Genomic DNA, 24,228 nt, shown 5'->3' with positions numbered 1-24,228 from the left:
CTCTAAGGGGGAAGCCGGCTCTGCCATGGTGACGAGTGACAGGGTCCCCCCACCCACCTTTGACCCGTGACCCGGTGCGTCCGGAATCCCACAGGAGCCACACCTTCCAGACGAATACTCGGGTCTGACAGGTTCCTGAAGGACGAACCATACCACTTTCCGTTAGTACAAAATCACATAAACTTTTTTTTTATTCTCATCACTATACGAAGATTGGCTTTCAAAACGTCCTGATGTCACGATATAAGCATGAGAGTCGAATAAAGGCATTTCATTTTGTCAAGAACCATCTACTTGAGTGCGGGCTTTCGAGAGATCACCCTCCAGCAGCAACCTGAAGCACGTGTGCCTCGCTCGGCCACGTGGCCCTCCACGGCCCGCACCGCTCAGCGAAAGCAAGAGCCCAGTCAGCTGCCCAGGCTGTTCCTACTTACACTGTCCTCAGCCTTGACCGGCGTCCCTGACCCTCCCATTTTCCTCCAGACACTCATCTTTTTTCACTACTTGTTACCAAAGAAAAGTCTCGAAACAGTCAGTTTTCCCCATCATTAGCTACACTTTTTAAGTGTTTTAGTCAGGAGGGTTGTTAAAATTTGCTGTTTATTTGTGGGGTTGAATCTAACAGCTTTACACCCTATTGCTACAGAAAGAGAACGGACAATCCCATTCTTGGCTCACTTCGTGCAACTCTCAACATTTTTTTTTCTAGAAGGTTTCCATGTGTTAACTTGTTCCTGACATTACAGGGCTCACTTTATTTTCATTGACGTTAATGGAGTTGAACATAATGTAAAAGCTCCATAAATAAAATGCCACCATAGTAACTATAATTTTCGGGTATACTTTTTCATCTGTTCCACACACATTTGCTGAATGTCTCCTGCGCACCCACGACTGTTCTAGGCATTTGAAACTCATCACAGTGGACCGTGCAGACAAAAACCCCCGCCCTTACGTAGTTTATATTCTAGCATTAGTTTCTCAAAAAGCCAAATGTCCACTATAGTCAAATGATTTGGTGAGCCTTGAAATATAAAATATAACATTGACACCCTTTAAAAAACCATAACCAACACTTTGTTTACGTTCTGTTAAAATTTTGTGAATTAGACAAGTGGGGAAGGGAGGAATTTTCTTCCTCAGCTTTCTCCCTCTTCCATAAGCTTTGCCCGTTGTTCTGCACCTTTAACAGAGCGAAGAGCCCTGAGAAGGTGTGCACCCCTAGAGTAGATGTGGCAGGTGGTAGGAGTCCAGAGAGTAAGTATACATGGGCTTCTGCTCTGTGGCTTCTCAACCCAAGCATTTCACAAAAACCAAATGATTTCCAAAGTTCTTAGGCATTCAAAACTTATTTGGGGGGTAAAAAGTAACTGGGAGTGATCTGTCTGTCTGTCTAGTAGTGCTTCTTTATTTGGCATTGATCATCCTACCTCTAGGGTTTAAAAACAGACAAAAAACAACATGTAAATGCCTCCCAACCAGGGGAGTGTCACTCGGCTCTGGGTGCGCTGGGCATTTAGATATGGAATTCCCTGATGTTTTCACTCAGCCTCAAGAAAATGAGAAGTCCGTTGGGCCACATCTGCAGAAAGGCAGCTCATTCCCTAAGTCATCCTGGTGTCGCGGTTGGTGAGGTGCCCCTGACGTGGGGCAGACTGCCATCTCCGGACAGTCCTGAACTAATTTAAAGCTTCCTACAGCTGCCCGGCTGAGGGGGGTAGAGATACTTATGGATCACCACTTCTCTGCAGAGCCCATGCTTGGACTTATGCAAGCCGATTCTACCTGTGCCCCGAGCCCTGCTTGTCCCGTCGCCCTGGGGGCAGACGGGTCCTGTGTGCGTGCCTAGGGCTATCTTCCCCCTTACCACTCAGTGCTTTGTTCCTGCCTTGTTTGGGGTACACCTTTTAATGTTTTCAGATATTGGCTCTCGTTCTTTGTATGTTTGCTTGGAGCGGCTCTGGGGTTCTGTGCTGGCCCAGTATTAGTGATTCATTGTAAATAACGTTCTGCACAGTCTCCCACGTTGTGTGGCAGACCCACATCAGATCCCTTGCTGACGTGTGTACAAGCTCAGAGGTTTATTTTCTGTACAACAGAGCGAGATTCTCTTCCCCACTAAACTACCCATGTTGCTGTCTGATACCAGGTAGCACTGGTAAAAAGCATGTATTAATCGCTTAATTATATTTTATATCAGGTGGGAAATGCAACCAACTTTTGCCAACAAAAGTTGCCGGTCACAGCTTCCCAGAGGTTTATGGTCTAAGTTCCATGTTTTAAGACTTGAAAGCAACAAAGTAGGAACCTTTAGTTCATAGATGGTTTAATCCCACGAACTGCTATAAACTAGATGCAGTGGCCACATGCAAAAAAAAAAATAAGCAAAATGCACCACCCGGATCAATCTAGTTGAAAAGCAGGAAGTCAGGTAAGGTACGAGGTATCAGTGACAGGACAGATTCTGTCTTGAGGAGGTGGGGACATTTTCAATAGAACAGCTGACATTTGAGCCCAAATTTTAAGACTGGGTAGGATTTTGAGATGTCAAGAAGGAATAGAAGTTCTAGCAAATGTGTCAAACGTGAGAAACTACAGAAGAAGGACTTGGCCAGCAAATGGAAACTCCTCTCCTTGTTCACAAGCGTGAGAAGTATGGGAAGTGATGACCAGGGAGGGCCCTGAACTCTGTGGCTAAGGAGCCAGAACTTTCTCTGGTGGACGGTGAAGAGCATCTAAGGACTTTGAGCACAAGGAAGTGCGCCATGGGACTTGAGCACTGACTGGATGTGAGTGAGGACAGAGAGGAGGGCTTGAAGGGGACAGAAGCGTGTGGTGTGGGGGACCCGCGTCACGGTGTGTTCGTTAGTAGAGAGAGGGAAGGCAGGAGGAGGGAAAGCTCGAGCCCATGGTGATTCGATTTTGCATTCGATTGAGCTGAAGCACCTGTGAAAAGGCCTTTCGTGCAAATGCACCCACCAAGCGGTTGGGTATCTGGCTTTGAGTTTGTCATGGAGCTCAGAGTCAGAGGAGTGGGTTGAAAATCAGCTACGGAGGTGAGGTGGACTGATCTCAGCGTGGGGGTGGATGATACCATTGAGTTAGAATCACCGAACATAGCTGAGGAGGAGACTGGGTACGCCGTGCTGGCTGATGACTATTTGTGGGACAGACGGGAGGAACCACTTGCTGGGAGCGGGGTCTCGGGACCGGGCAGAGGAGCTTCAAGCAGGAAGGTGACAGAGGTGAGCGCACAGAAGCAGTTAGGCCCTCGGTCCCCCCTTGGCGTGGCCGGTCACTGCCGTGGAGTAGATGTCACAGCTCTGCAGGCAGTGAGACACGAGGAATGTGGGACCAGAGACAAGAATGACATACTGATATGTGATAGTGTTATGAAACGCAGTGATTAAAAAAAAAAAGTCTATAAAAGCATCAGGATCAGGACGGAGATGATGATGAAGAAAACTGGAACTTGTTTCTAAGCTAAAAGAGGAGCCAGAATGAAAGAGAATAGGAAGAGGCCAATGAGGGGGGAAAGGATGGGCTGAGTCGGAAGGTGGTCGGCAGGATGGAGTCAAACCCTCCTCAGTGGGTGTCCCGCGGCGCCGGGGCCTTGCGTGGGGGTCTGTTACGAGCTGGGAGAGGGGACCCTGCCCCGCCTTGCTCTCCCCCCACACTGTGTGTGCATAACAATGTGCGTGATGGGGCATGAACCCCGAGTCGGCGCTGTGGACAGGGACAGTGGAGCCTTGAGAGAGGGAACACCTCCTTCCCCAAGGAGACATGAGCACACAGAGGTCAGGATTGGTGAGGATGCAAGGAATTTAGAACAGAGAGGTACTTCCATCACGTCTAGGTTAAGAACTTAAATATGTAGTGCTAGAGACAAAAAAGTTCATACCCAGGGCAGAGGTTTAAAAAAAAATAGGTAATCTGGAGAATGTACTAGAGGAGTTACAATTTCATTTTCTTTCTAGAGTATGTGGACATCTTGACCAAGAGTTGAAAGACTTATTTAGAGCAAGTCATTTCATCTTTATTTAGCTTTCTCAGTTGTGAAGTGGAATTGTTCCCCTTTACGGAAATATTGAGGTTAATACGTATGTAGAATGCACACTGTCGCTTTTTTTAAAGGACAACATTTAAGTATCTTATGGGAAAAATTATTTCATTATTTTGGGATGATAAAAAGTTCTGTTGACAACAGGAAACTAGGTTAAAACTAGAAGAAGATCCAGGGATATTTTCCGCTGAACCTTTTGCCCTCGAAAAAATGTCTTCCCACCCTTCTGAAAGTATTAGAATGTACATGCAAGGAGGAGACCCATTCCTTCCTTTTCTCTACTCTGGGGCTCAGCTGAACAAGTGGGCGGTGAACTTCCCACAGCACCTCAAATTGGACTTGAGGTTATAGAACCAACACACCGTGGATTCGAGAGCGTGAGGGAACCATGACGGGGCAGGACGTCCTCGGAGCGGCCGCCACGTAGTCGGGCACTGAGGCCCTGGGCGAGCTGGCGGCCGTTCACAAGGGCAGCCGCCCCGCTCACGCACACCTGCGGCCCACGGCTCCCCGCTCGAGGACCCTGCTGGCTGAGCTCATGGCCCTGGCCGACCTTGGCCTCTCATCCAAAGGAAGATCTGCCTCCCAGAAATGAGTGCCTTGTCCCTCTGTGCAAACTGCCCCCCGTACCTGGGCCTCCCCAACCCAGATTCGGACAGGTTTTCAGTGACCCGCCAACATGCACCTGCTTCCCACAGAGGCTCGTTTCCCACACCTTCTCGCAGGAGCACAGAGCTGGTCAGATCAGCACGTTCTGCGGTTACAAGGAGTCCTGAGGATCATCTGTCCGGGTGCCTCGCTCGTGATCCTGAGAAGCCCACGGGAGGCTGCAGGGTTAAATGACTTGCTGAAGGAACACGGGCTGAGAGTGGCAGATGTGATGACAGTCCGTCCTGCCATGCCTCAAAACATGCAAAAGCAGGAACTCCGGAGGACCTGGAGTTGCAGTTCTGGATTTTTCCATTCACATGTTCTTGCCCTTGTGAGGAAATCAACAATTTTTTCAATTCGTGTTCACCATCATCTGAAAAACAAACATCTGGGGCCATCTGAGGGCATGTGTATACTTGTATTTTGGTAAATCCTCAAGCAGAATATCGCTAGAAGGGAAAACAGGTCCAGTTTTCTCTTGGCTCTGGTCTTGTTAGATCCGTGTCCACTGAGTTTATATGAAGGGACTTTTTCACACTTGTGGCCCAAGTGATGCCTTCCTTTTTTTTTTTTTTTTAAAGATTTTATTTATTTGACGGAGAGAGAGACAGCGAGAGAGGGAACACAAGCAGGGAGTGGGAGAGGGAGAAGCAGGGAGCCCGACGCGGGGCTCGATCCCAGGACCCCGGGATCATGACTTGAGCTGAAGGCAGACACTTAACGACCAGGCCACCCAGGTGCCCCTGACGCCTTCCTTCTTAAGCGTCTGTCTTCATGGGACTGGGGAGGACACTGGAACCGAGGCAAGGTGGGGAGGTCTCCAGGTTGGCTGACAACTGACGAATGTCTCTCCTCAGAGTATCAGCTAGTGAGAGCTCCAACAAGCATGTGGAAATAGAAATTAAAGGGAAGAAGACCGTGGGCTCCTTCCGTGCCTGCACCACTTTGTCACCTTCCACTGTGTCTGCTGCCTTCTAATAAGGCCTCGGAGGCCGTCAGGGTCCAGACAAGGGGCTTGCTTCAGCCAGTCCTCTAGACATGAGAGTTCCTCTCACGCATCTCCCGGAGACCTGGGGGGGACCGGGCTGGCCCCGTGTCGCCCAAAGCCGCATCATCCACTGTCCTTGGGAGGTGAAGCGATGGGGGACAGATGTTTGTGGGACCAACGACATGCCTGTTACAGACCATCGAGTAGTGACATCAGAACACCTTTGCACCCCACCTTCTGACACAAACAGCCTCCTCCCCTCCTCCCTCTATCCCCACCCCGCAAAAAACCTCATAGGGAATAAATTAAAATAAGAGGCGTGGTTCCTGTGGTGTAATTGGCCCCCTGGGAGAAGAGAGGCTCCGTGTTTTGTTAACGCCCCAGGGTTGTGATTAGCTAATAATGACGGTGCTCGTGTCATTGCCTAATTATCCTGCCTCCTCACGGGCTCCCCTGAGCTGGCGACAGACGGCGTCCAAGCTTGTTTGGGGCAGAAGGGCGACCGAGGGCTCCCGCGTCCTCAGTATGTGTGGTCGAGGTAGACAGTTTGCCGTTTGCAGTTATTTCATTCTCTAAAGCACAAAGCCACTTTGCTTTTGCCATCCGATCGTGGGTGGAAATGTTTAATGAATGCGCTGAAGGCAGATTCTCGCCGGCTGCTGTCCATGTTGTTTTGTTGTAGCTCAAAGCAGAATCTCTTGCTGTCCAGGGCAAGGGGAAAACGTGGGGAAACTGATGCACTGGGTTCCTGGGAAGCACGCTCATTTTCGGGGTCGATGGGAGCTAGACACGGATAGCAGACAAGGAGGACGGGGCCCCGTTTGGGTAGGAGGTACGTGGTAAATGGGGAAGTGGTAAGTGGGAGAGACTCCTAAGCCCCTCGTGGCCATCTGTCTACGTTTCTCTCTGGGTCTGGAACCTGTAAAAGGAAGGTGCTAGGAGCCACCTCACCCCAGACTGGGACTCTTGACCTTCATCCCACCTTCTGCACAGAAGGAGAAGGAGCCGGTATTTACCTGTGTGTCTCTGACTCGGTTTAAGGGGAGGGGCAGGTTCTCCAGGCTGGTCCTGGCCCTGGGCCCTGTGCCCACCCCCGTCCACCGAGGAGGCCCATAGGAGTGCCAGCATGGAAAAGGAGAGCGAGCATCTGGTTCCTTCTACGAAAGACTTATGTCAGAGGATGGAAGGGTAGCTCTGCCTGTCTTGGTGACAGGGTAACAACTGGCTTTGCCCACACTCTCTGTGGCCTGTGAGCAACAAGAACAGTTAGAGGAGAGTCTTTCACTTAGCCGACAGCCCAGCTGTGGCCTTGGGGACCCTCTGTGAGGCACAGTGTAACGCCGAATGGCATCCCCTTGGCCGCGCTAATCAAGGTCTTCAATTGGCTTTGTCCTAAGAAAAACTGGACACAGCCTTCAGTGTACCTGCCTCAGCATTCAGTATTATTTTCATTTATTCATTCGTCAAATATCTGGTGCCCATTATCTGTCCATTACTCTTGTACCCTTCTTACCACAAGCCAAACCTTACCTCCCCAAAACTTCTCACCTTCTCAGGCCCCAGACTTTTCCACACCCAGTCTGATGGAAGCGCCTGGACGCCTCTGAGACCAGTGACTCTCACACTTCAGTGAGCAAGAGCCACCCCAGGAGGGCAGGTTAAATCAGGTCCTGCACCCTGCACCCCGAGATTTTGGTTCCAGGAGTCTGAGGTCACCTCCAGGTGATTGTGGTGTAGGAGGTCCTCGACTGTCATGTTTAAAAAGTGACTTTTCTCCGCTAAATGTGTGCATGGTTACCACGCCCTCAAAGGACAGTGTGGTCCCTGCCTCCCATGGACAGGACAATTCTCAGAGCATCTCAGCAGCCCTGGGCCCCAGGTCAGAGAGTTTCCGCCCCCAAAGTCTGGTCTTTCTCTCGTCATTTTCTCTGTGATGGAGTCATTGAGGATTTGAATCGGCTGTGCTCTGTGGGGCGGCTGCTTCTCCTAGGAAAGGAGAAGGTAGAAGCTACGTTGCATCTTAAGCTTGACTGGGCTTATGTCGGTGTGGACCCCGTCAGTCTGCGGGCCTACACAGGCCATGGGTTTTCACATCCCTCAGTTACCCTGTGGGCCGTGAAGACAGGAACCTTCACCAAAGTGCCGCCTTATACCCGGCGAGTTCTGCCTGCTTGGAGTCCTGGTTTTTTCCCCTCCAAGGGATGCAGCCAGCCTGTGCTTAGCACTAGCAGAAACAGTAAGAACTTTTCCAAACTTGGATTATCAGAGCTCCAGAGCCATCAAGCGCAGGCCCAGGGTCCGCACAAACCCCCGGAAACGGGACCACCTGACCACCTTTGCTTTCCTAATTCCACGAACAGGGTGGGGGGGGGCCATGCGTCTGCGGCCACTTGCCATTGCAGACTGCCCTCCTTTGCGCTCTACCCGCCTCCTTGAGGCTTTCACCCCGTGAGCCTCATTTTGGTCTCCTGAGCTACAGAGAATACCTTTCTGACGCCAACACCCCAAACCGGCTCTTCGCCTCGTCTCCTCTCTGGGCTCAGTTCTGCCTTTGCATCACCATGTGTCTCCCCAGCTTGACTGGCAGGCCTGCTCACCCCCTTCCTTGCTCTCGGAGTGGGGCACACGGCCTGAGATGCCTGACGACAAGGCCAACGGACCCAGGCTGCAGGGCCGGTGGGCATCCGTGCCTTCACCTGCCCCTCGACAGGGAAATGTCGGCTCTACGTGAATCCGAGGACAGGATGACCGGATTCGCATCCTTCGGAGACAGAGCCTCTGCGGTGTTTATCGGTCATGTACTGTGCGTCAGACATCAGTGCCACCTCATTTGACCTTTGGAGTATCATGTGTCACTTCTCAGGGTGGGTCGCATTATTCCCATGTTGAGGATCATCCTGAACCTCAGCTAAGTGGAGGGATTGCCCAAGGTCTTACAGATTAGGGAAGGGCCAGAGCCCCAAAATCAAGGGTCAGTCTCAATGACTGCGAGCTCGTTGCTTCTGTAAAGCCATCTCAACAGCAGCTACAGAGCGATGCAAGATGCAAAATAGGAATTTAAGTTGTTCTCAGCATAATGTTAACTTTCTGGAGCCAGAGAGCTGGGTTAAATCCTGCCTCTCCAACCTATAGCTGGGTGTGCGCTTCCACCGGTAATTTTGCCTCGTAGGAGAACTGTAAACAGTTACATGAGCTGCTGCATGTAAATGCTTAGAACAAAGGCCACACATGCTCAGCCCTCCGTGCGAGCTGCCGCCGTGATTCGCTTGAGGCCTGCTGGAACTGAAGTGGAGAATGTATTCGAGTTCTGTTGCCACTCTGACACACCGCCTGAAACTTAGTGGCTTGAAACAATGCAGAGGTCTTATCTTACGACTGTAGGTCAGAAGTTGAACATGCTCACTGGGCTGGGACCAGGGTATCACCATGGCTCGGTCCTTTCTGGAAGCTCTAGGGAAGAATCCGTTTACCTGCTTTTCCAGCTTCTGGAGGCTGCAGACTTCTCCTGGACAAACAGCCCCTTCTTCCATCTCCAGAGCAAGTCCTTCTCACACCGCCCTCTTTCCAGTGCTTTCCAATCGCTTTTCCACTGGCAGGAACCCAGGCAGGTGATCACCCCATCTGAAAGCCTGCTGAATAGCAGCTTGTGATCCCTCTTGGTCATGTCACCTAACATGGTCACCGGTGCCAGGAATTAGGACACAGACATCTTTGGGGGGAACCATAGAGCATATAGTAGTAAATCTTGTCTCTCTCCAGACATAGCCCTGGGACCCAAATAAACTTAAATGGCCTCCCAGTAATGTAGAAATTAGAACAGAAAGAGAAGAGAGAACAGGAAGGCCTTCATCAAGCACCTGCTGATGTCTTGTGTTTTAATTCAGCGGCCCCGTGGATGTCAGGTCCTTTCTAGTCTCTCCAGCTACATTAGGCAACCTGACTCCCATTGGGGAGATCGAGGCTGGTGGGGGCTGGAAGGGGGAACATCCGGTTTATCCGCACAGCAGAGAGAGGGGGATGTCTTCCTGGAAAGTGAAGCAAAAGGCCTTTTCTCTCTAGAAAGCTCAGAAAAAGAAGAATAAGCATTTATCTCCGGAATAAACATAAAAAGAAACCAAATGAAACATTTTTTTTTGTAAATTAGGTAAGATTCAACTCGCTTGTATTTTGGGTTGCTTTGAGAAAGTTTCCCAAATAGCCCCTCTCCCAGAGCTGTTAGGTACCCCGAGGGCCTCCTCACCGGGGACTTGCCCACACAGCTACAGAGCTGGCCCCATCGCGAACCGCCTCTTGCTGTGTGCGCCGGGCAAATCCACTCAGCCCCCGACCCTCTGCTTCCCATCTTCAAGGTGGAGAAGAGACTCCCAGTCTAGTTCGTGGGTTGTCTCAGAGGATCCAACCTGAAATGAAGGAATGTGTGTGGAAGTCAGCTCTATCCGTTACTGTTGATGGAGATTGAGGGAGAGAAATCTCTGGGCTGGGTGGGTGAGCCAGCTGGTTATTCCTCTGGCTCGTCTAGGACTGTTTTCTCTCTTTCCCTCCTTCCTTCTTTCACTCTGGCCTGGCGAGGGACCTAACAATCTAGGCACTCCTTCTGTGACCTGAAGCTCTGACCTGGGTGGAGACACTCTCCTCAATATATTGTTGATCCAAGATCTAGCACCGTTCCAAGGAGAAAGAACCCATCTTATCACTTAGATTGCGACAGGTGTCTGGGAATTAACTGAGCATGGCGTCTTCCCAACAATGAATTAACCTGTTCAGAAGAGCAGAGCAATCCCGTGACCAGGTGGAAGCGGGCACGTGCTCACCCTTCCCGCCTCGTCCCCCTCCCCTAGCCACTAACCCTCTCACCCTCCCACATTTCTTCATAGAAGGCCCAGAATTGTGCTGTCGCGCGAGGTAATAAATGCAGGACTTTTGTTGGTTGCGTGGCCATTGTATTTCCTGGCTAGCCGGCCAGTCATGACTTCTTTGGGTTCATCCGTGGCTTCTAAGCAGGAGTAAAACAGGCTTACGATGTGACATGTGACAAGTGACGTCTGCAGTGTGCGAGCAAGGGCTGTGCTTGGCTTGGTCGTGCACCGAGCAGCCTTCTCCTGAAAGAGGCGCCGTGGACAACAAAGACCCCTGTGTATTTATCCCCCCCCCCCAGTGTCCCTTTGGCACACGTCATGAACAGTTTAACTGAGAAAGCGAAGGATACCGTTGTCAGGGGAGACCAAAGGGCATTTTAGGTGGGCAGCACGCAGTTAGCCAGGGCAGCATCTTGCCAGCCGGCCGACACAGAAATAGGAAAATATGAGGGTCGGAGGGCATTTCATGTGTCTGTCTTCCGTGTCTGGGGTCTCTTTTTCTGTTGTGTGTCTGCTGAATATCTGGTTTTACAGCACATGATTGAGATGGGCTGTGTGACAAGTTTGAGGTTTCTTGCTTTAAGTGGACAATTTGCTAGAGTTCAAAGGACTCTTAAAGGTGGCTAGAGATGCAGCTGAGATGTCTTTTCCAGCGGAGACTCGGGGTGAATCTTCAGAGTCCTGCCCGAAGCTAAGGAGCACAGGGAGTCTTTTCATTCAAAGGCAAGTTACTTAGTTCACTTGTGTTACCGTTCTGCTTGATCCCCAGCCCCCCACCGCTCCCAGCCTTCTACCAGCATGAGCCCCACACCACAGAATAGCAGGCCCACTTCGCTGTATCCAGCCTTCCTGGGATTCTAAATGAAGAGCAAACCGAGACCTAACGAGCCCTCTTTGTAGCGTCTGTGAGAAAGCGGGCCTGCTGGATTTCCCAGCCCCCCTCCTCGCTTGTGTCCCCCATGCCCACACTCCGCGCGTGCATGTCTACAGAGCCCTCCAGCTCGCTGCTCGCCATCGTAATTGAGAATCATCAAGACAGGCTTCTGCCAGGCTTTCTGCCACCCTTCCTTGAGCCCATCTTAGAGAGGGGAGGGCTGTGACAGGTCGCCCACAGGGCCTGAGGGGTGGCCGGCTCCTTGCCCCCTGCCGCCATGTGAAGCTCCAGCCAGAAGTGGGTGCCGGACACGTGTGCTCACTGCCGCTCTGGGTGTTGGCAGCTGAGCGCAAGCGGGGGGTCCCTGGGCGGCCGCCCGGACGGAGAGGGGCTCGGGGCCTGTGCACACACTCTGCTCAGTGACTCGCTGTGAGGAAGAAGGGGGTCACCCTGTGCCTGTCCGGTCATCAGTGACTGAAGCTCTGTAGACAGCTTACCTCCTTGCTCCTCATTTTAGGAGACGTATCCCACATAGGCACGTCCCCTCAGCTGGTCTGTACCCAGTAATCGACGGCAGTCTAAAAATCCCCAGATGGTACCAGACGCTGTGCCCAGTTCATTACGTAGATCACCTTACTGAGTCTTCACAACCTTTTAAGTTGGGTGTTTTGTTTTGTTTTGTTTTACCCCCCCTTAAAAATGATGAAACAGAAGCTTGTGGAGATGAAACCATTTGGGTCCCGAGCGCTCAGTCTCAGCTACAGCCCCATTTTGCCTCTGGTTTTCTGTCTGTAAAAGGGGGTAAGGAGATCGTCATGATGTGTTACTTAGAGCCAGAGCCTCGCTTTTCAGGATCTGTGAGGCCCAGCCGGAAACGTCTTCCTGACCTCCTCAGGGATGCCCATGCTAGCCAACCCCCATGACCCTGTCCTGCCACCACAGAGGAGATGCAGGGTGACCGCCCAGAGGGGCGGCAGGAAGGACTAGAGACTAATGAGGTCTGGGTTATAAAAGAGGTCTGAAAAATGTTAAGTTGCAGAGATTGAGGTATTATGTTTTGTCTCCCCCCGTTACGGAGAATATCCCACAGCAGCGTGCTGACGGGTGTCCTAAGTCTTCCCAGGGCTGTGCTGGTGCCCCTTACTGACAGGCAGCTTTCTCCAGGTTACTGACCTGAGTGCTTTGGCACCCATCCGTCGTCATTGGTGTGGACAGCAACTGAGTCTGGGGGCCTTTCTGGCAAGAGAAGCTTGAGTTGCTCAGAGGAGTGCGAGGATATTCTGATCCGGTTACTCCATTTACTCCCCTCCGAACCTTATCCCCATCTGCTTCGTAGTCATTTCCTGTGCTGTTTGAGGAATATCTCCTCTCCTCATCCTGCTCCTTTCTATTCCTTTCCCTTCTCTTAGATCTGAATGAGGACTCTGAGGGCGTAGGGAAAAACGGAGTCCTGAACAAGGGTTTTCTGACAGTCCGTACATGCCGGCACCGGAGTGCTCTTATTAGCTAAATTTCATCAGGACAGAGATGCACATTTTCATGGAAGTATATCAGAGTCCTTTGCAATGCAGGCAATTGACCAGGTCTTCATTCTCTCTCAGACTGTTGCAGAACTCTTCTGTCTCACGTTACTATCGCCAGTCCAGCTCCCATGGCTACTGTGTGAATGGGATAGATTTTCACATCCTTTTCCTTTCAACCTGTTTGTGCCTTTGAATCTAAAGTGTGTCTACCGGGGCACCTGGGTGGCTCAGTCGTTAAGCATCTGCCCTCGGCTCAGGTCATGATCCCAGGGTCCTGGGATCGAGTCCCGCATCGGGCCCCCTGCTCAGCGGGAAGCCTGCTTCTCCCTCTCCCACTCCCCCTGCTTGTGCTCCCTCTCTCGCTATGTCTCTCTGTCAAATAAATAAATAAATAAATTTTTTAAAAAATAAAGTGTGTCTGCCGTAGACAGTATAGGCAGATCTAGGTTTTGTGTTTTGTTTTTGTTTTTTTTTTAATCCAATTTAACAATCCCTGCCTTTTGATTGGATTGTTTAGTTCATTCACATTTAATGTTCTTATCAGGTTACATTTGTGTGTGATGTTTTCCTGTTTTCCATGTGTCTCAAGTTGTTTTGTTTTGGTTTCTCCTTTATGGCTTATAGCACCAAGTGAATATTTTCTAGTTATAACATTTGAATTTCTTCAGTGATTTTCCTCCATATTTTTTAAAGTTTCTTTTCCTAGTGGTTGCTCTATGATTTACCACATGTGCCCTGTCCTACCAGAATCTACTTCAGATATATACCAACTGAATGCCAGTGAGATACGGAAACATTCCTCCTATCTGTAACTCCATCCCCTTTTGTGCTATTTATATACATATTGTGTCTATGTATGTTACTAATATATATATATATATATATATATATATATATATATATATATAGTTACAGTTATATAGTATAACATAGAGTTACCTAATATATAGTTACAATATATTAGGTAACTATATATCTTATACTATATAACATATAGTTACTATTATTACTTTTTGTACTTTAAATAAAGAAGGAGAGCAGGTATGTATCTATGGAGTTTGTAACCTCCTTATTTACCATCTCTAGTTCTCTGCACCTCTTTTTGTGGTTACTATCTGGTATAGTTTCCTTTGCTGCAATGCATCTTTGTCTCCCCCACCCACTTCCTTTGTGCTTTTATTGTGGAGTATACTTCTAAGATGTTAGAGGCCCAACAGTACAATTAGTACACACTGCTTTAAGCAGTTGATTTTTCAGTCAATTAAGAGAAGAAAAGAGAAGTGCAATTATACTTAAGTACCTACATAATTACCTTTATTGGTGGTGGTGGTATTGTTGTGTGTACGTGTGTATTTATATTATTGTCCGGGATATTGCTTTCAGCCTGAAGAACTTGCTTTAGTATTTCTTATAACACAGGGACTGCTAGCAACAAATTCTTTCAGTTTTTGTTCATCTAGGAATGTTCTCCTTTAGTTTGAAGCATATCCATCAGAACTTCATTTAGTGAGGATCTATTGGTAAAAAAAAAAAAAAAAAAGTCTGAGCTTTTATGTGACAATCACTTCTTTATTTTGTCCTAATTTGTGAAGTGTATTTTTGTTGGATATTCTAAGTTGACAGTTTATCTCAGCACCTTTTCCTAATCTGTCTTCCATTACTAGTGTTGAGATGCCAGGTACTGAGGTATCTAATTGTCACTTCAATGTCTTATTGAAGGCATTTTTTTTCTCTCTAGTTGTTTTTAAGATCTTCTCCTTGTCTTTGGTGTTCTGCATTTTTGTTTGTTTGCTTTATGCTTTTTTTGCTGTAGTGCATCTAATTATGTATTTTTCTTTTTCCTGATTGGAATTCATTGGAATTCCTGAATGTATGGATTTTGGAGAGGGGGCAGGGCATCTTACAGTTTTGGAAAATTCTCAGTCATTAACTCTTCTCATACTGCCTTCTCCCCATTCTCTCTTTTCCTCCTGAACTTCATCTAGCCATGTTAGATCTGTTCTGCAGCATTTCAGTATCTCATGTTTCCTCAATTTCTGTTATATATAACTCCTCAAATCTGTCTTCCAGCTCCCTAAATTCTCTCTTTTACTGTATCTAATATACTGTTAAACCTATGTACCCAATGAATTTTGTATTTTGATTATTATATTTTTCATTTCTAGGATTTTTTTTAAGATTTTATTTTAGAGAACATGAGCAGGAGGGAGAGAATCTCAAGCAGACTCTGCACTAAGCCTGACCTGGGGCTTGATGTCATGACCCTGAGATCATAACCTGAGCTGAAACCAAGAGTCGGACACTTAACCGACTGAGCGACCCAGGCGCCCCTCTAGGATTTTCATTTAGTTGTCAGTGTGCTTGGTCATTTTTTATAATCACATGCTTTTTTCACTTCTCAAAGTTTTTTAAATTTCTGCCAACATCTTAAACGCACTTCCTTTCTGTTGTGTGCTAACAAGTCCAATATCTGAAATCTTGGTAGATCGAAATATGGTGTCTAACTCTGTTTCTGCTGCTGCTTATTCTTGGTACTTGGTTTACTTGTATATTTTGTGGGTTTTTTTTTTTTTTTACTGTCAACTTAACTATCTCAGACTTTATTTCTGGGAATTCTTTGGGGGTGAAAATAGGTCCTTTCAAGGATGACTTATATTTGATTCTGAAGATGCTAGAAGTACAGGCCTGGGATCACTCTAAGTTCTAGACATGTGAGTTTTTGACCACTCAGATTAAATAAAGTTGGGCTGCAAACTCACATGAGGGCTTGATTATTGTTAAACATTATCAGAGAAATTGCCCTCATCCTCCTCAGCCTCAGGACTAAGTTTTGAAACAAGCAGTTTTCCCTATAGTGGGCAAAGAGGGAGTATTCTTTGTTGATCCTTAGATTGTTTAGCCTTTTGGGGTTCCAGACTTATGTGGGGGTGGTGTCCTGTCAGATGCTATACCTCAGATAAGCCCTAGACTTTCTGGTATTTCTTAGGCACTGGGATGCTTTGGCTAAAGCCAAAATTTATATGGTTCACCAAATGCCCTTAAGGAGAAAGCTGCCTTCAATGCACTATGACTTCTCTGGGTTCCCCCTTTTCACTTGAGTCCTTGATTTCTAAGTGCTCCTTACTAAGTTTCCAGTTACTGATGCGATTAACAGTATTTTTAAAAATATCTTCTTAAGCATTTTAGTTTTTTTAATTCTTTTTTTCTACTAAGAGTCTCCCTGGTAACCTAGACCACCTAATTACCGGAAACAGAAGTCCCCTAGCTGGACTGTTTCCCATGGACAAATACATTTAAATCTTGCCTCAGTCTACATGTGACAGCCCTCACCAGACTGCTGTGCCAGGGAGTAAGGGGTAAAAACTATGCACGTTCTGATTCTAAACCAGGAATAAAAGCCTGAAGAATTTTCACACAGTTTTAGGTGACACCAGGGAAGTACTTCTAGAACAATAATATGAGCATATCTGTGAACCGTTTCTCCGGTGAAACCACCATAACTGGTGAAAATTATAAAAGTCAACCACTTAAAATCTCTAGACATTGTCCTAAAAACATACACAAATGGAAAGACATTCTGGCAAATGTTCTGGCAAAGGAATAAAGGTAATGATTACCTTTGATTTTCATAAGTTACGTTTAACTGTTAAAATTGTTATAGTAGTACATAAAAGAATAGAAATAGTATACATTCCCTTCAGAGTAGTGGAGGGGAAAATGGAATGTGAAAAGAGTAGTAATAGTCCTAAAGGAAGGCAAGAAGAAGAAAAATTATAGGCAGGACATATAGCACAAATTTTACATTTCTAGTAAAAGACTGTTAAATTGTTAGGCTATAGTTTTTAAAACCTGTGTATATATTGATTCTAAGAGATAGAGGTGAAATACAAACAGACAAAAAAGCAAAATAATAGCAAAAGAGACACCATTCAAATAACCAAAAAATCTGGTGCTTTATTTTTTTTTAAACATCATACAGAACAGATTTCAAGGTAAAAGTAGAAATAAGAAGATCACCACGAAAAGTTTATTGTACCAGAAGATAGAATAATTTACAAACATCTATGCAAGTAGCAAGAAAGCTTCAAGGTGTATTCCAAAAAATTTCCATATTGACCTGGAGAAACTGGTATTAACATAGTGGGAGATTTTCACATGCTTCTCTCAGTAACGGACAGCTCAGGCAGACAAAAAAAAAAAAAATAGGACTTAAATGTAAACGTTAAAATTTTATTAAGAGCATAATATGAATAATTTTGTGCCAATATAAATCTGATAACTTAAATATACAAGCTCCTAGAAAGCACTGACTTAATAAAACTAGGTAGAGAAGAAAAAAGTTGAACAATCCTGTTTATTAAAGAAATATAATCTGTATTTTAAAATCATCCCATGAAGAAATACAAAGTCCGTATCATTTTTACTGGCATATTCTCCCAAACATTTAAGTTACGGGTAATTTCAAATTTATATAATTTCTTCCAGAAAATGCAAAAATAAAGGCACTGAGTCAGTTTATGAGGTTAGCAGAAGTTAATTAGCAAAACTAAAGACAGCACAAGAAGAGAAAATAAATGCCCATCTTATCCATGTACACAGGTGAAAAAATCCTGAAGATACTATCACATAATGAAGCCAAGGAACCATTGTTCTTTTTGTGAGGTGTAATAATGGTTTTGTGATTTTAAAGACAACATCCACAATTTTTAGAGTTGCATACTGAAGTATATAGAGGTGAGGTGACATAAGGTGTGAATTTATGCCTTAAAATAGAGTAAGTTGCTTCTCAGATATTCTAGAATGTGGACCCGAGTTTACAGGAGTTTGCCATGTTATTGTCTCTTGTGTGTGTATTTGAAAAGTTTCCTAATACAAAGGATGAAAAACACTGGATTATATATAATTTTCTTTTAAAAAGAGAAAGAAAGCACATACACATTATGAGATGTCGAAAGCTAATGCCATGTGTGGACAGAAATGTGACAAGGTGGGGAATTCATTTTTTGGGCATTTGATCTGACCTCATCCAGAAGGGATCCCAAGCAAGGTGCATTTCAAGCAATGCTCGGTATGTGGCTTCTGAAGGCAGAACAAGGATGAGCTCCAGCTGAGCAGGAACATTCCAGAAGGATGGATAAAGTTCCTGGCCATCCTCGATTTCACAGCTAGAAATGGACCAGATGCTTCTTTTAGCACTGGTTGGAGTTCAGTTTAGCTTTTACCCTCCGTCACCAGGATAAAGGGAAGTGATGTACGTGGAAAAAGTCAGCGGAGTGTAAAGCTATACAACTGTATACAAATGTAAGATACTTGAAATATTATTTACAGAAGCCACTGTAAGTGTAAAAGGGATAGGGAGTGCAGTTGCTCTGGAGAACAGTCTGGCAGTTCCTCAAAACGTTAAGCATAAATTTATCATATGACCCCGCAATCCCACTCCTGGGTGTGTGTGTGTGTGTGTGTGTATATATATACACACACACACACACACACATATACACTCAAGAGAAATGAAAACATCTGGCTACAGGAAAGCTGTATACAGATGTTCAGAGCATCATTATTCATACTAGCGCAAAAGTCAACACGATCAAAATGTCCCCAACTGATGGATGGATAAACAGAATATAGTGTTTCCGTACAGCGGAGTATTTATTACTCGGCAGTTAGAGAGGGATGAAGTACTGACTTGTGCCACGTGGATGGACCTTGAGAACATTTTGCTAAGTGAAGGAAAGCAATCACAAAAGATCACAATTCGTATGATTCCAGTTATATGAAATACCCAGGCGAAGCAAACCCATAGAGACCAGAAGTAGAGGGGTGGGTGCCAGTGGGGGGCGGGTGTTGTGGAGAGGGGAGAACGGGGAATGCGTGCTAATGGGGATGGGTTTGTTTGGGGTAAGAAAAATATTCGGTTAGATGGTGGTGCTAGCTGTGTAACTCTGCAGATAGACTAAAACCCACTGAATTGTATACTTTAAAGGGATAAATTTTACGGTATGTGAATGACATCCCAATAAACCTGTTACCTAAAAGGCGGGGTGGGGGGAGGGGTAGTTAAGAGAGAGTTTGGAACAGAATGGTTTTATCTCGTACCCCTCCTCACTCTGTTATCACCACCACCTGGGCCCTGAAGTCTTTAGTCAAATTCAGGAAGATGGAGGATTTCTTTTTTTCAAAATTTCGTTGAGAAAAGAAAATGCAGAGTCTGAAGCAGAAACCGAGAAAGCCAAGAACTGCCCCCCCCCCCCCCCCCCCCCCGCCCTGGTCCGGGTGCTGGTCCCTGGTGAACCTGGATAAGGCCCCAGCCTGGAGGGAAGCGGCTCCGGGGTCCTGGTGCCTGAGCGGCCCCTACTCCGTCCGTTGTGGGAAGACGAGTACTTTCCGGGGCCGGTTGGCTTTCACTCATCTGGTGCTTTCTCTCCCCGTCTTCCTGTCCTGTTTTGTGTTTCAGTGGCTGCTTCAACCCCCAACTCCACTGCTGGTGCAGCCATGAATTCTCTGACCTCCCTTGGGACGCTGCAAGGACTGGCGGGAGCCACTGTTGGGCTGAATAATATTAACGCACTAGCAGGTACCCTAAACAGTGAGTATTTGCTGCTCTGGTGGACAGCCTCCCCCCAAATTCTCCCCCAGTAACGACCTGCAAAGGAGAGGGAACAGGGAGAACTACAGCTTGGGATGGAGGAGCACATGCCGTGCTAGGCAAATGCTGTCTACGCTCACTCTGCCTCCAAGACCACCCAACCCCACCACCCCCAGTCTCTTCTAATATGCAGAATGTGCATCCATCCCTAGGTTCCTGTGGCGCACGGATAGCTACAGGTTTCACACGGGGGTGGTTTGGGTTTGGCTGGGGTCTCTTCTTCTGAGAGGCAGTGTGTTTTAATAGAAAAATGGGACTAGAAGTCAGGACGCATGGGTCCAGTTCCCAACCTGCAAAAGTCCTGAGCAAATGCTGGCCCGCCCACCTCAGGCTTCAGAGTCCCATTTGAAAATGGAAAGTTCTGGATTAGATGATCTTCCGGGTGTCCTCTTGCTCTAAAGAGTCATGACATATATAGAGAAGGAAAAACGAGGCCTTGGAAAAAAGGAAATAGAGCGGAGTGCAGAGCCCCACCGGCCGCGGTACGGGATCTGTAAGCACCCACAGACAGGACTCCCCCGCCCCCCCCAAGCATCTTCATCTCTGAAGAGGCGCATGTTACCTTGGCAGGCTAAGGCAGAGTCGGGCAGCCGGCTTACAGAATCCTTTCAGCCTGAAACCTAGGGACTCACTGAGGAACTCCAGGTTCTGTCCTACACAGCTTGCCGATTTCTGCCATTTTGGATCTTTGGCTGGAGGGGGGGTTGGGGGGGTTGGAGATAGTCCCCAGACAGAGAACAAGTCCTATTTTAGCCTTGTGCTTGGCATTGGCCTCTACACTGGGGGAAAGTGATCCTCCGCCCACAGAGGGGGACACCTCATTTGCTTTTCCCTCAATTCAGTCCTGAGTCGAGAGTAGCCCAACCCAGGAGAGCCCGAAGAGATTCTGATTTGGGGGCCCAGTGACCTACCATGCAGCCTGGGCAACCCAACGCCTGCCCACTTTCAGCTTTCAGAAAGGGGTCCTTGGCAAGTTGGTTTCAGCCATGATCCAAGAAGTGAACAGTCTTTAAGGGATGATCAGATGATACAATTTTTTTAAAGCAAAAAAATCCCAATCGTTCTGTACTTTAAAATCTCAAAAAGAATGCCTTGTAGTTTGATAAAAAGGAATCTAGAACTTATCAAATTTTCAAGTTTTATTAAACACTTTTATTTAGAGAAAAATGGCTGAGAAAAATGAAAACTGGGACTGAGTTTTACTGTAGGCCAAAAAGAAAAGAAAAAGATTATTCCTTCCAGATAGGATAGACTTGATTAGCAAACAGTACACGAAGTGGTAACCATGTGACAACGGAATGTTTTATTCCAGTAAAACTGCCTCCAGCTCCCCACTTCCCAACGGCCCAGGAGGAGCCGTCATTGCCTTGACTCCTGTTTCTGACCTTGTTCTGCAGACGCTCCAACCCACTTCCTTCCCCTCGGTTGCAGACAAGTGTGTTTGCACACATCCCTTCATGCTGCTTCTCTTGCCCCAGGACCTAGTTCCCCTAAAACAAGGACTTTGATTTGATCGCCTGCCTGTCCTGTCCTTGGTCTGCAAAGTAACAGGCCAGTGGGAATGGCTGTCCTCCTCAGCACGTGCTCATGACTGCTTGTGTGCTGTCCTCCCGTCTGTGTGGTCCTGTCTCTCTCCATCCCAGTCTCTCGTGCTTTGCTGGTGTTTTCCCATCAGTGCCATGAGGGACTAGAGAGGGGCTCTGTTGAAAGGCCAAGAAACTAGGACTAGTCCTTGTGTGGGCTCTGTGTCACAAATTTTGCTTCTGGCAAGGACAACGGGCTTAAAATGTTTTGTTCTCTAAATTTTTTGCAATTGGGGCACAACAAATATGGATAGTTGACGGGGAATTGAGAAGGTGTCTCGTTTCAAACAGCCCCTACCAGACGGTGTGAACCAGGAAAATGTTTAATTGCTCATTTACAAAAATCACAAACAAAACTACATTCCTTCTGATTTGGTAAATGTTACTAGCACAGAGCTATTTAACAATCCCAACACTGGCTTGGAGCTGGTATTTGTTCCTTTTCTCAAATACTAAGAGGAAACGGAAATACATAGAGTGTCCTCTTTCAGACCACCCTGCCTGAATGTGATCGTGCTGCCCATCCTACTGAATAACTCTCAAAGAAGGTACTCAAAAGACGTTACTGGAATAGAGGCAGCTTTTAAAAAAGGTGGCCACAGCTTCCATATCACTGCTGTTTCCTACCTTACTCCATCCCAGGAACAATGACTTGCTACTGAAAGAATTCTCCGGTTGTCCAAAGAGAGCCGTCTCTTTCCCATGGACAAAGGAGCCAGGAAGAATGTAGGTAGATGGAATCCCCTTAATTCCCAATTAACTCATCTTTGTAAAAATGTTACCCTCTTCACTGCCACAGGGCCCCTCTCCTCCCAAAATAAAGTTTTGGTTAGAAGACAAGTAGCTGAATTGAACTCAAATTTGATAGCCCTTTTCTTCCCTTATACATTCATGAATGGAGGGGCTTAAAAAAAGTAGAGTAGAAGCCTAAAGCTAAAAGCAAAAGTTGCCAAGATCAGAGGTAAGGAATGTGGGTGGTGATTGACTAACAGAGCTTTCAGTTTTGGATTATTTGAGTGTTCTCAAGACATGTTTTGTACATAAGATGTGTTTTGTACATCTGAACTAAAACAAAATATTTTTGCAGATATATCCACCCAAGAGTCCGTATCTGACTTTGTGTAGGTGTTTTAACGTAGGTCAAGTGACATACTTTTTTTTTCCTTGTTCAGATCACACCATTCTTCCAAATGGCTTACCATATAGTGCTTAAAATTAGGATTTGTCAGAATATAACCAAGCACAAGTGCCTGGTGAATAGTGTTTATGGAAATACAGTTGACCCTTGAACAACATAGGTTTGAACTGTGCGGGCTCACTGATATGCATATTTTTTTTCAGTTAATACAGTAGAGTACTACAAATGTATTTTCCTTATGATTCAGTAGTCAGGATATGTACTGACTGTCCACAGACCGTGTGCAAAGATCCTCCCTTGTTGAGATTGGCACATCTGTCATTTTGTTCCTTGTCCAAACAGCATGCATGGGAATTTAGATTTAATGGGATGAAATGATTGATCCATTTGGCTTTTTTAAAGAAAATTCCCATTCTTTTAAGGTGAGACATTTATTCAACTTAACTTTCTTCAAACCTCTGTAAACACTGTCCAAAGTTTGTGCATGTAATCAGATACCAGCAGCTGAATTGACAAGTGTTATCTTTGATATAATAATTATTTAATATAAATCTTCCTTTGATGGTCTTTCAAATTCTGCCAGGTAATCAATTACCTTATTCTACCTTGGCTTTGGCAAACACATCCCCCAGAACCTCCAGGATAGTTTGGTTTTTAATATTCTCAATGCACCTGCCAGAATTTGTACCCTTATTTTTTGCTCAAAAGGATGGTTATACCATGGAGGAGGAAAGGCCCGGGCTGGAGAGCCCTTACCAGTCCCCTCTTCCGCATCGGCACCCATTGGTGCCTCCAATACCATTTCCAGCCTCGCTTCAGGCAGGTCAAGCCAGCTACAACTACCTCCCGCACGTGTGGCATCACTTGAAGTAAGCAGAGCCCTTCAGAAAGCAGATTTGCCCTGAGATGTAGTCCAAAAACACGGCCAAGGACCGTGAAGTGTAGGCAGGAACGGAGTGACGATGTGCTGGAATGTCACTTGGTAGGGCTGCAGGCCTCACGATGACTCTAGTCCTAAAACCCATCCCGTCTTTCAGGAGCACTGAAGTTCATTCTGCTTCTGTGTTTCAAGAGGAAAAAAAAAAAATGGCAGAAAGGTGGAAAGAGAAGAAAATTCACCTGACCTGGATGATTAAAAAAAAAAGGGAGACATGTACCAGAGAGGAAGGGAGTCCAGGGCCACAGTGAGCCCTGCAGTGAAACACCCACCGTGTGTCCGGCCTCTGGGGAAGCTACGACGCACAGGGAGGCCCACTGGCTGCAAACCGCCAGGCCCTTAGCTGACAAGGCACCAGAGATGCAGGGCTCTACCGTTCCGGTGACAGCAGCAGAGCTCCGAGCAGCCCCGTTCGCCACGATGCACACCTAGACTCTCCTGCCTCGGGGTAGAAGTAGAGTGGCAAGTCACCCCTCACTCCCCTGCTAGAATTCCTTCCCACCCAGGGATCCGGCTTTCTAGAGGGCTGAGCCCCACGGCGTGATCGTCTGTGTCCCTAGCACCTAGTCGCAGCCTGACGGAAATGAAACAAACAGCACTGAACTGTGCCCAGCTCCTCCGGAGTTATTTTACACCCTCCTCTCACCTTCTAGAAAAGAACCATTGCTGTTTCTTTGCATTCACACAAATATTGGGAGGTGAGGATAAAATAAGACCGAAAGGAGAAAAGTGAAGTTACTCCCCAGCCTTCAGCAGCCCTACGAATACCAGGGACGGAGGAGGAGAGAGGCCTGAGTCGGGTAAATGGGATCAGCTGCTGTCTGAGGGACTGTTTAATTCGGAGGACACACTAGTTCCAAGCTCTTTAACAGCATTTATTTGACCAAAAAAAATTAGAGCATAGAATGCTTCTCAGTAAGAAACTTAAAGCAGAGTCCACAGGACCTCTGCTGGCCGGCACCTTCT

The 24,228-nt window shown here is 46.8% G+C and overlaps 1 protein-coding gene and 1 long non-coding RNA gene across 15 annotated transcripts in view; one reads left to right on the top strand and one right to left on the bottom strand.

Moving 5' to 3' along the window:
• CELF2 (CUGBP Elav-like family member 2) overlaps window positions 1-24,228 on the top strand; it is a 521,311-nt gene that overhangs the window by 482,049 nt on the left and 15,034 nt on the right. For 11 of the 13 annotated variants that reach the window (XM_045874446.3, XM_045874447.3, XM_045874438.3 and 8 more), the window contains one exon: window positions 19,413-19,532. In XM_045874446.3, the coding sequence (XP_045730402.1) occupies window positions 19,413-19,532 (120 nt within the window). Of the gene's footprint in view, window positions 1-19,412; window positions 19,545-24,228 lie in introns of all 13 variants that reach the window. The other 2 variants (XM_045874439.3, XM_045874442.3) reach the window with 1 other exon arrangement.
• LOC123841954 (uncharacterized) overlaps window positions 23,031-24,228 on the bottom strand; it is a 112,049-nt gene continuing 110,851 nt past the window's right edge. For both annotated transcript variants that reach the window (XR_006790331.3, XR_010411715.1), the window contains one exon: window positions 23,031-23,385. This is a non-coding gene — a long non-coding RNA (uncharacterized LOC123841954). The remainder of the gene's footprint in view (window positions 23,386-24,228) is intronic.

This window comes from Mirounga angustirostris, unplaced genomic scaffold (assembly GCF_029215605.1).
Source record: "Mirounga angustirostris isolate CCGP_5_RB_7025 unplaced genomic scaffold, mMirAng1.0.hap1 SCAF_5, whole genome shotgun sequence".
Classification (NCBI taxonomy): Eukaryota; Metazoa; Chordata; class Mammalia; order Carnivora; family Phocidae; genus Mirounga; species Mirounga angustirostris.
Note: the sequence above shows the minus strand (reverse complement) of the source record. Positions and strands in the feature narration are given on the sequence as shown.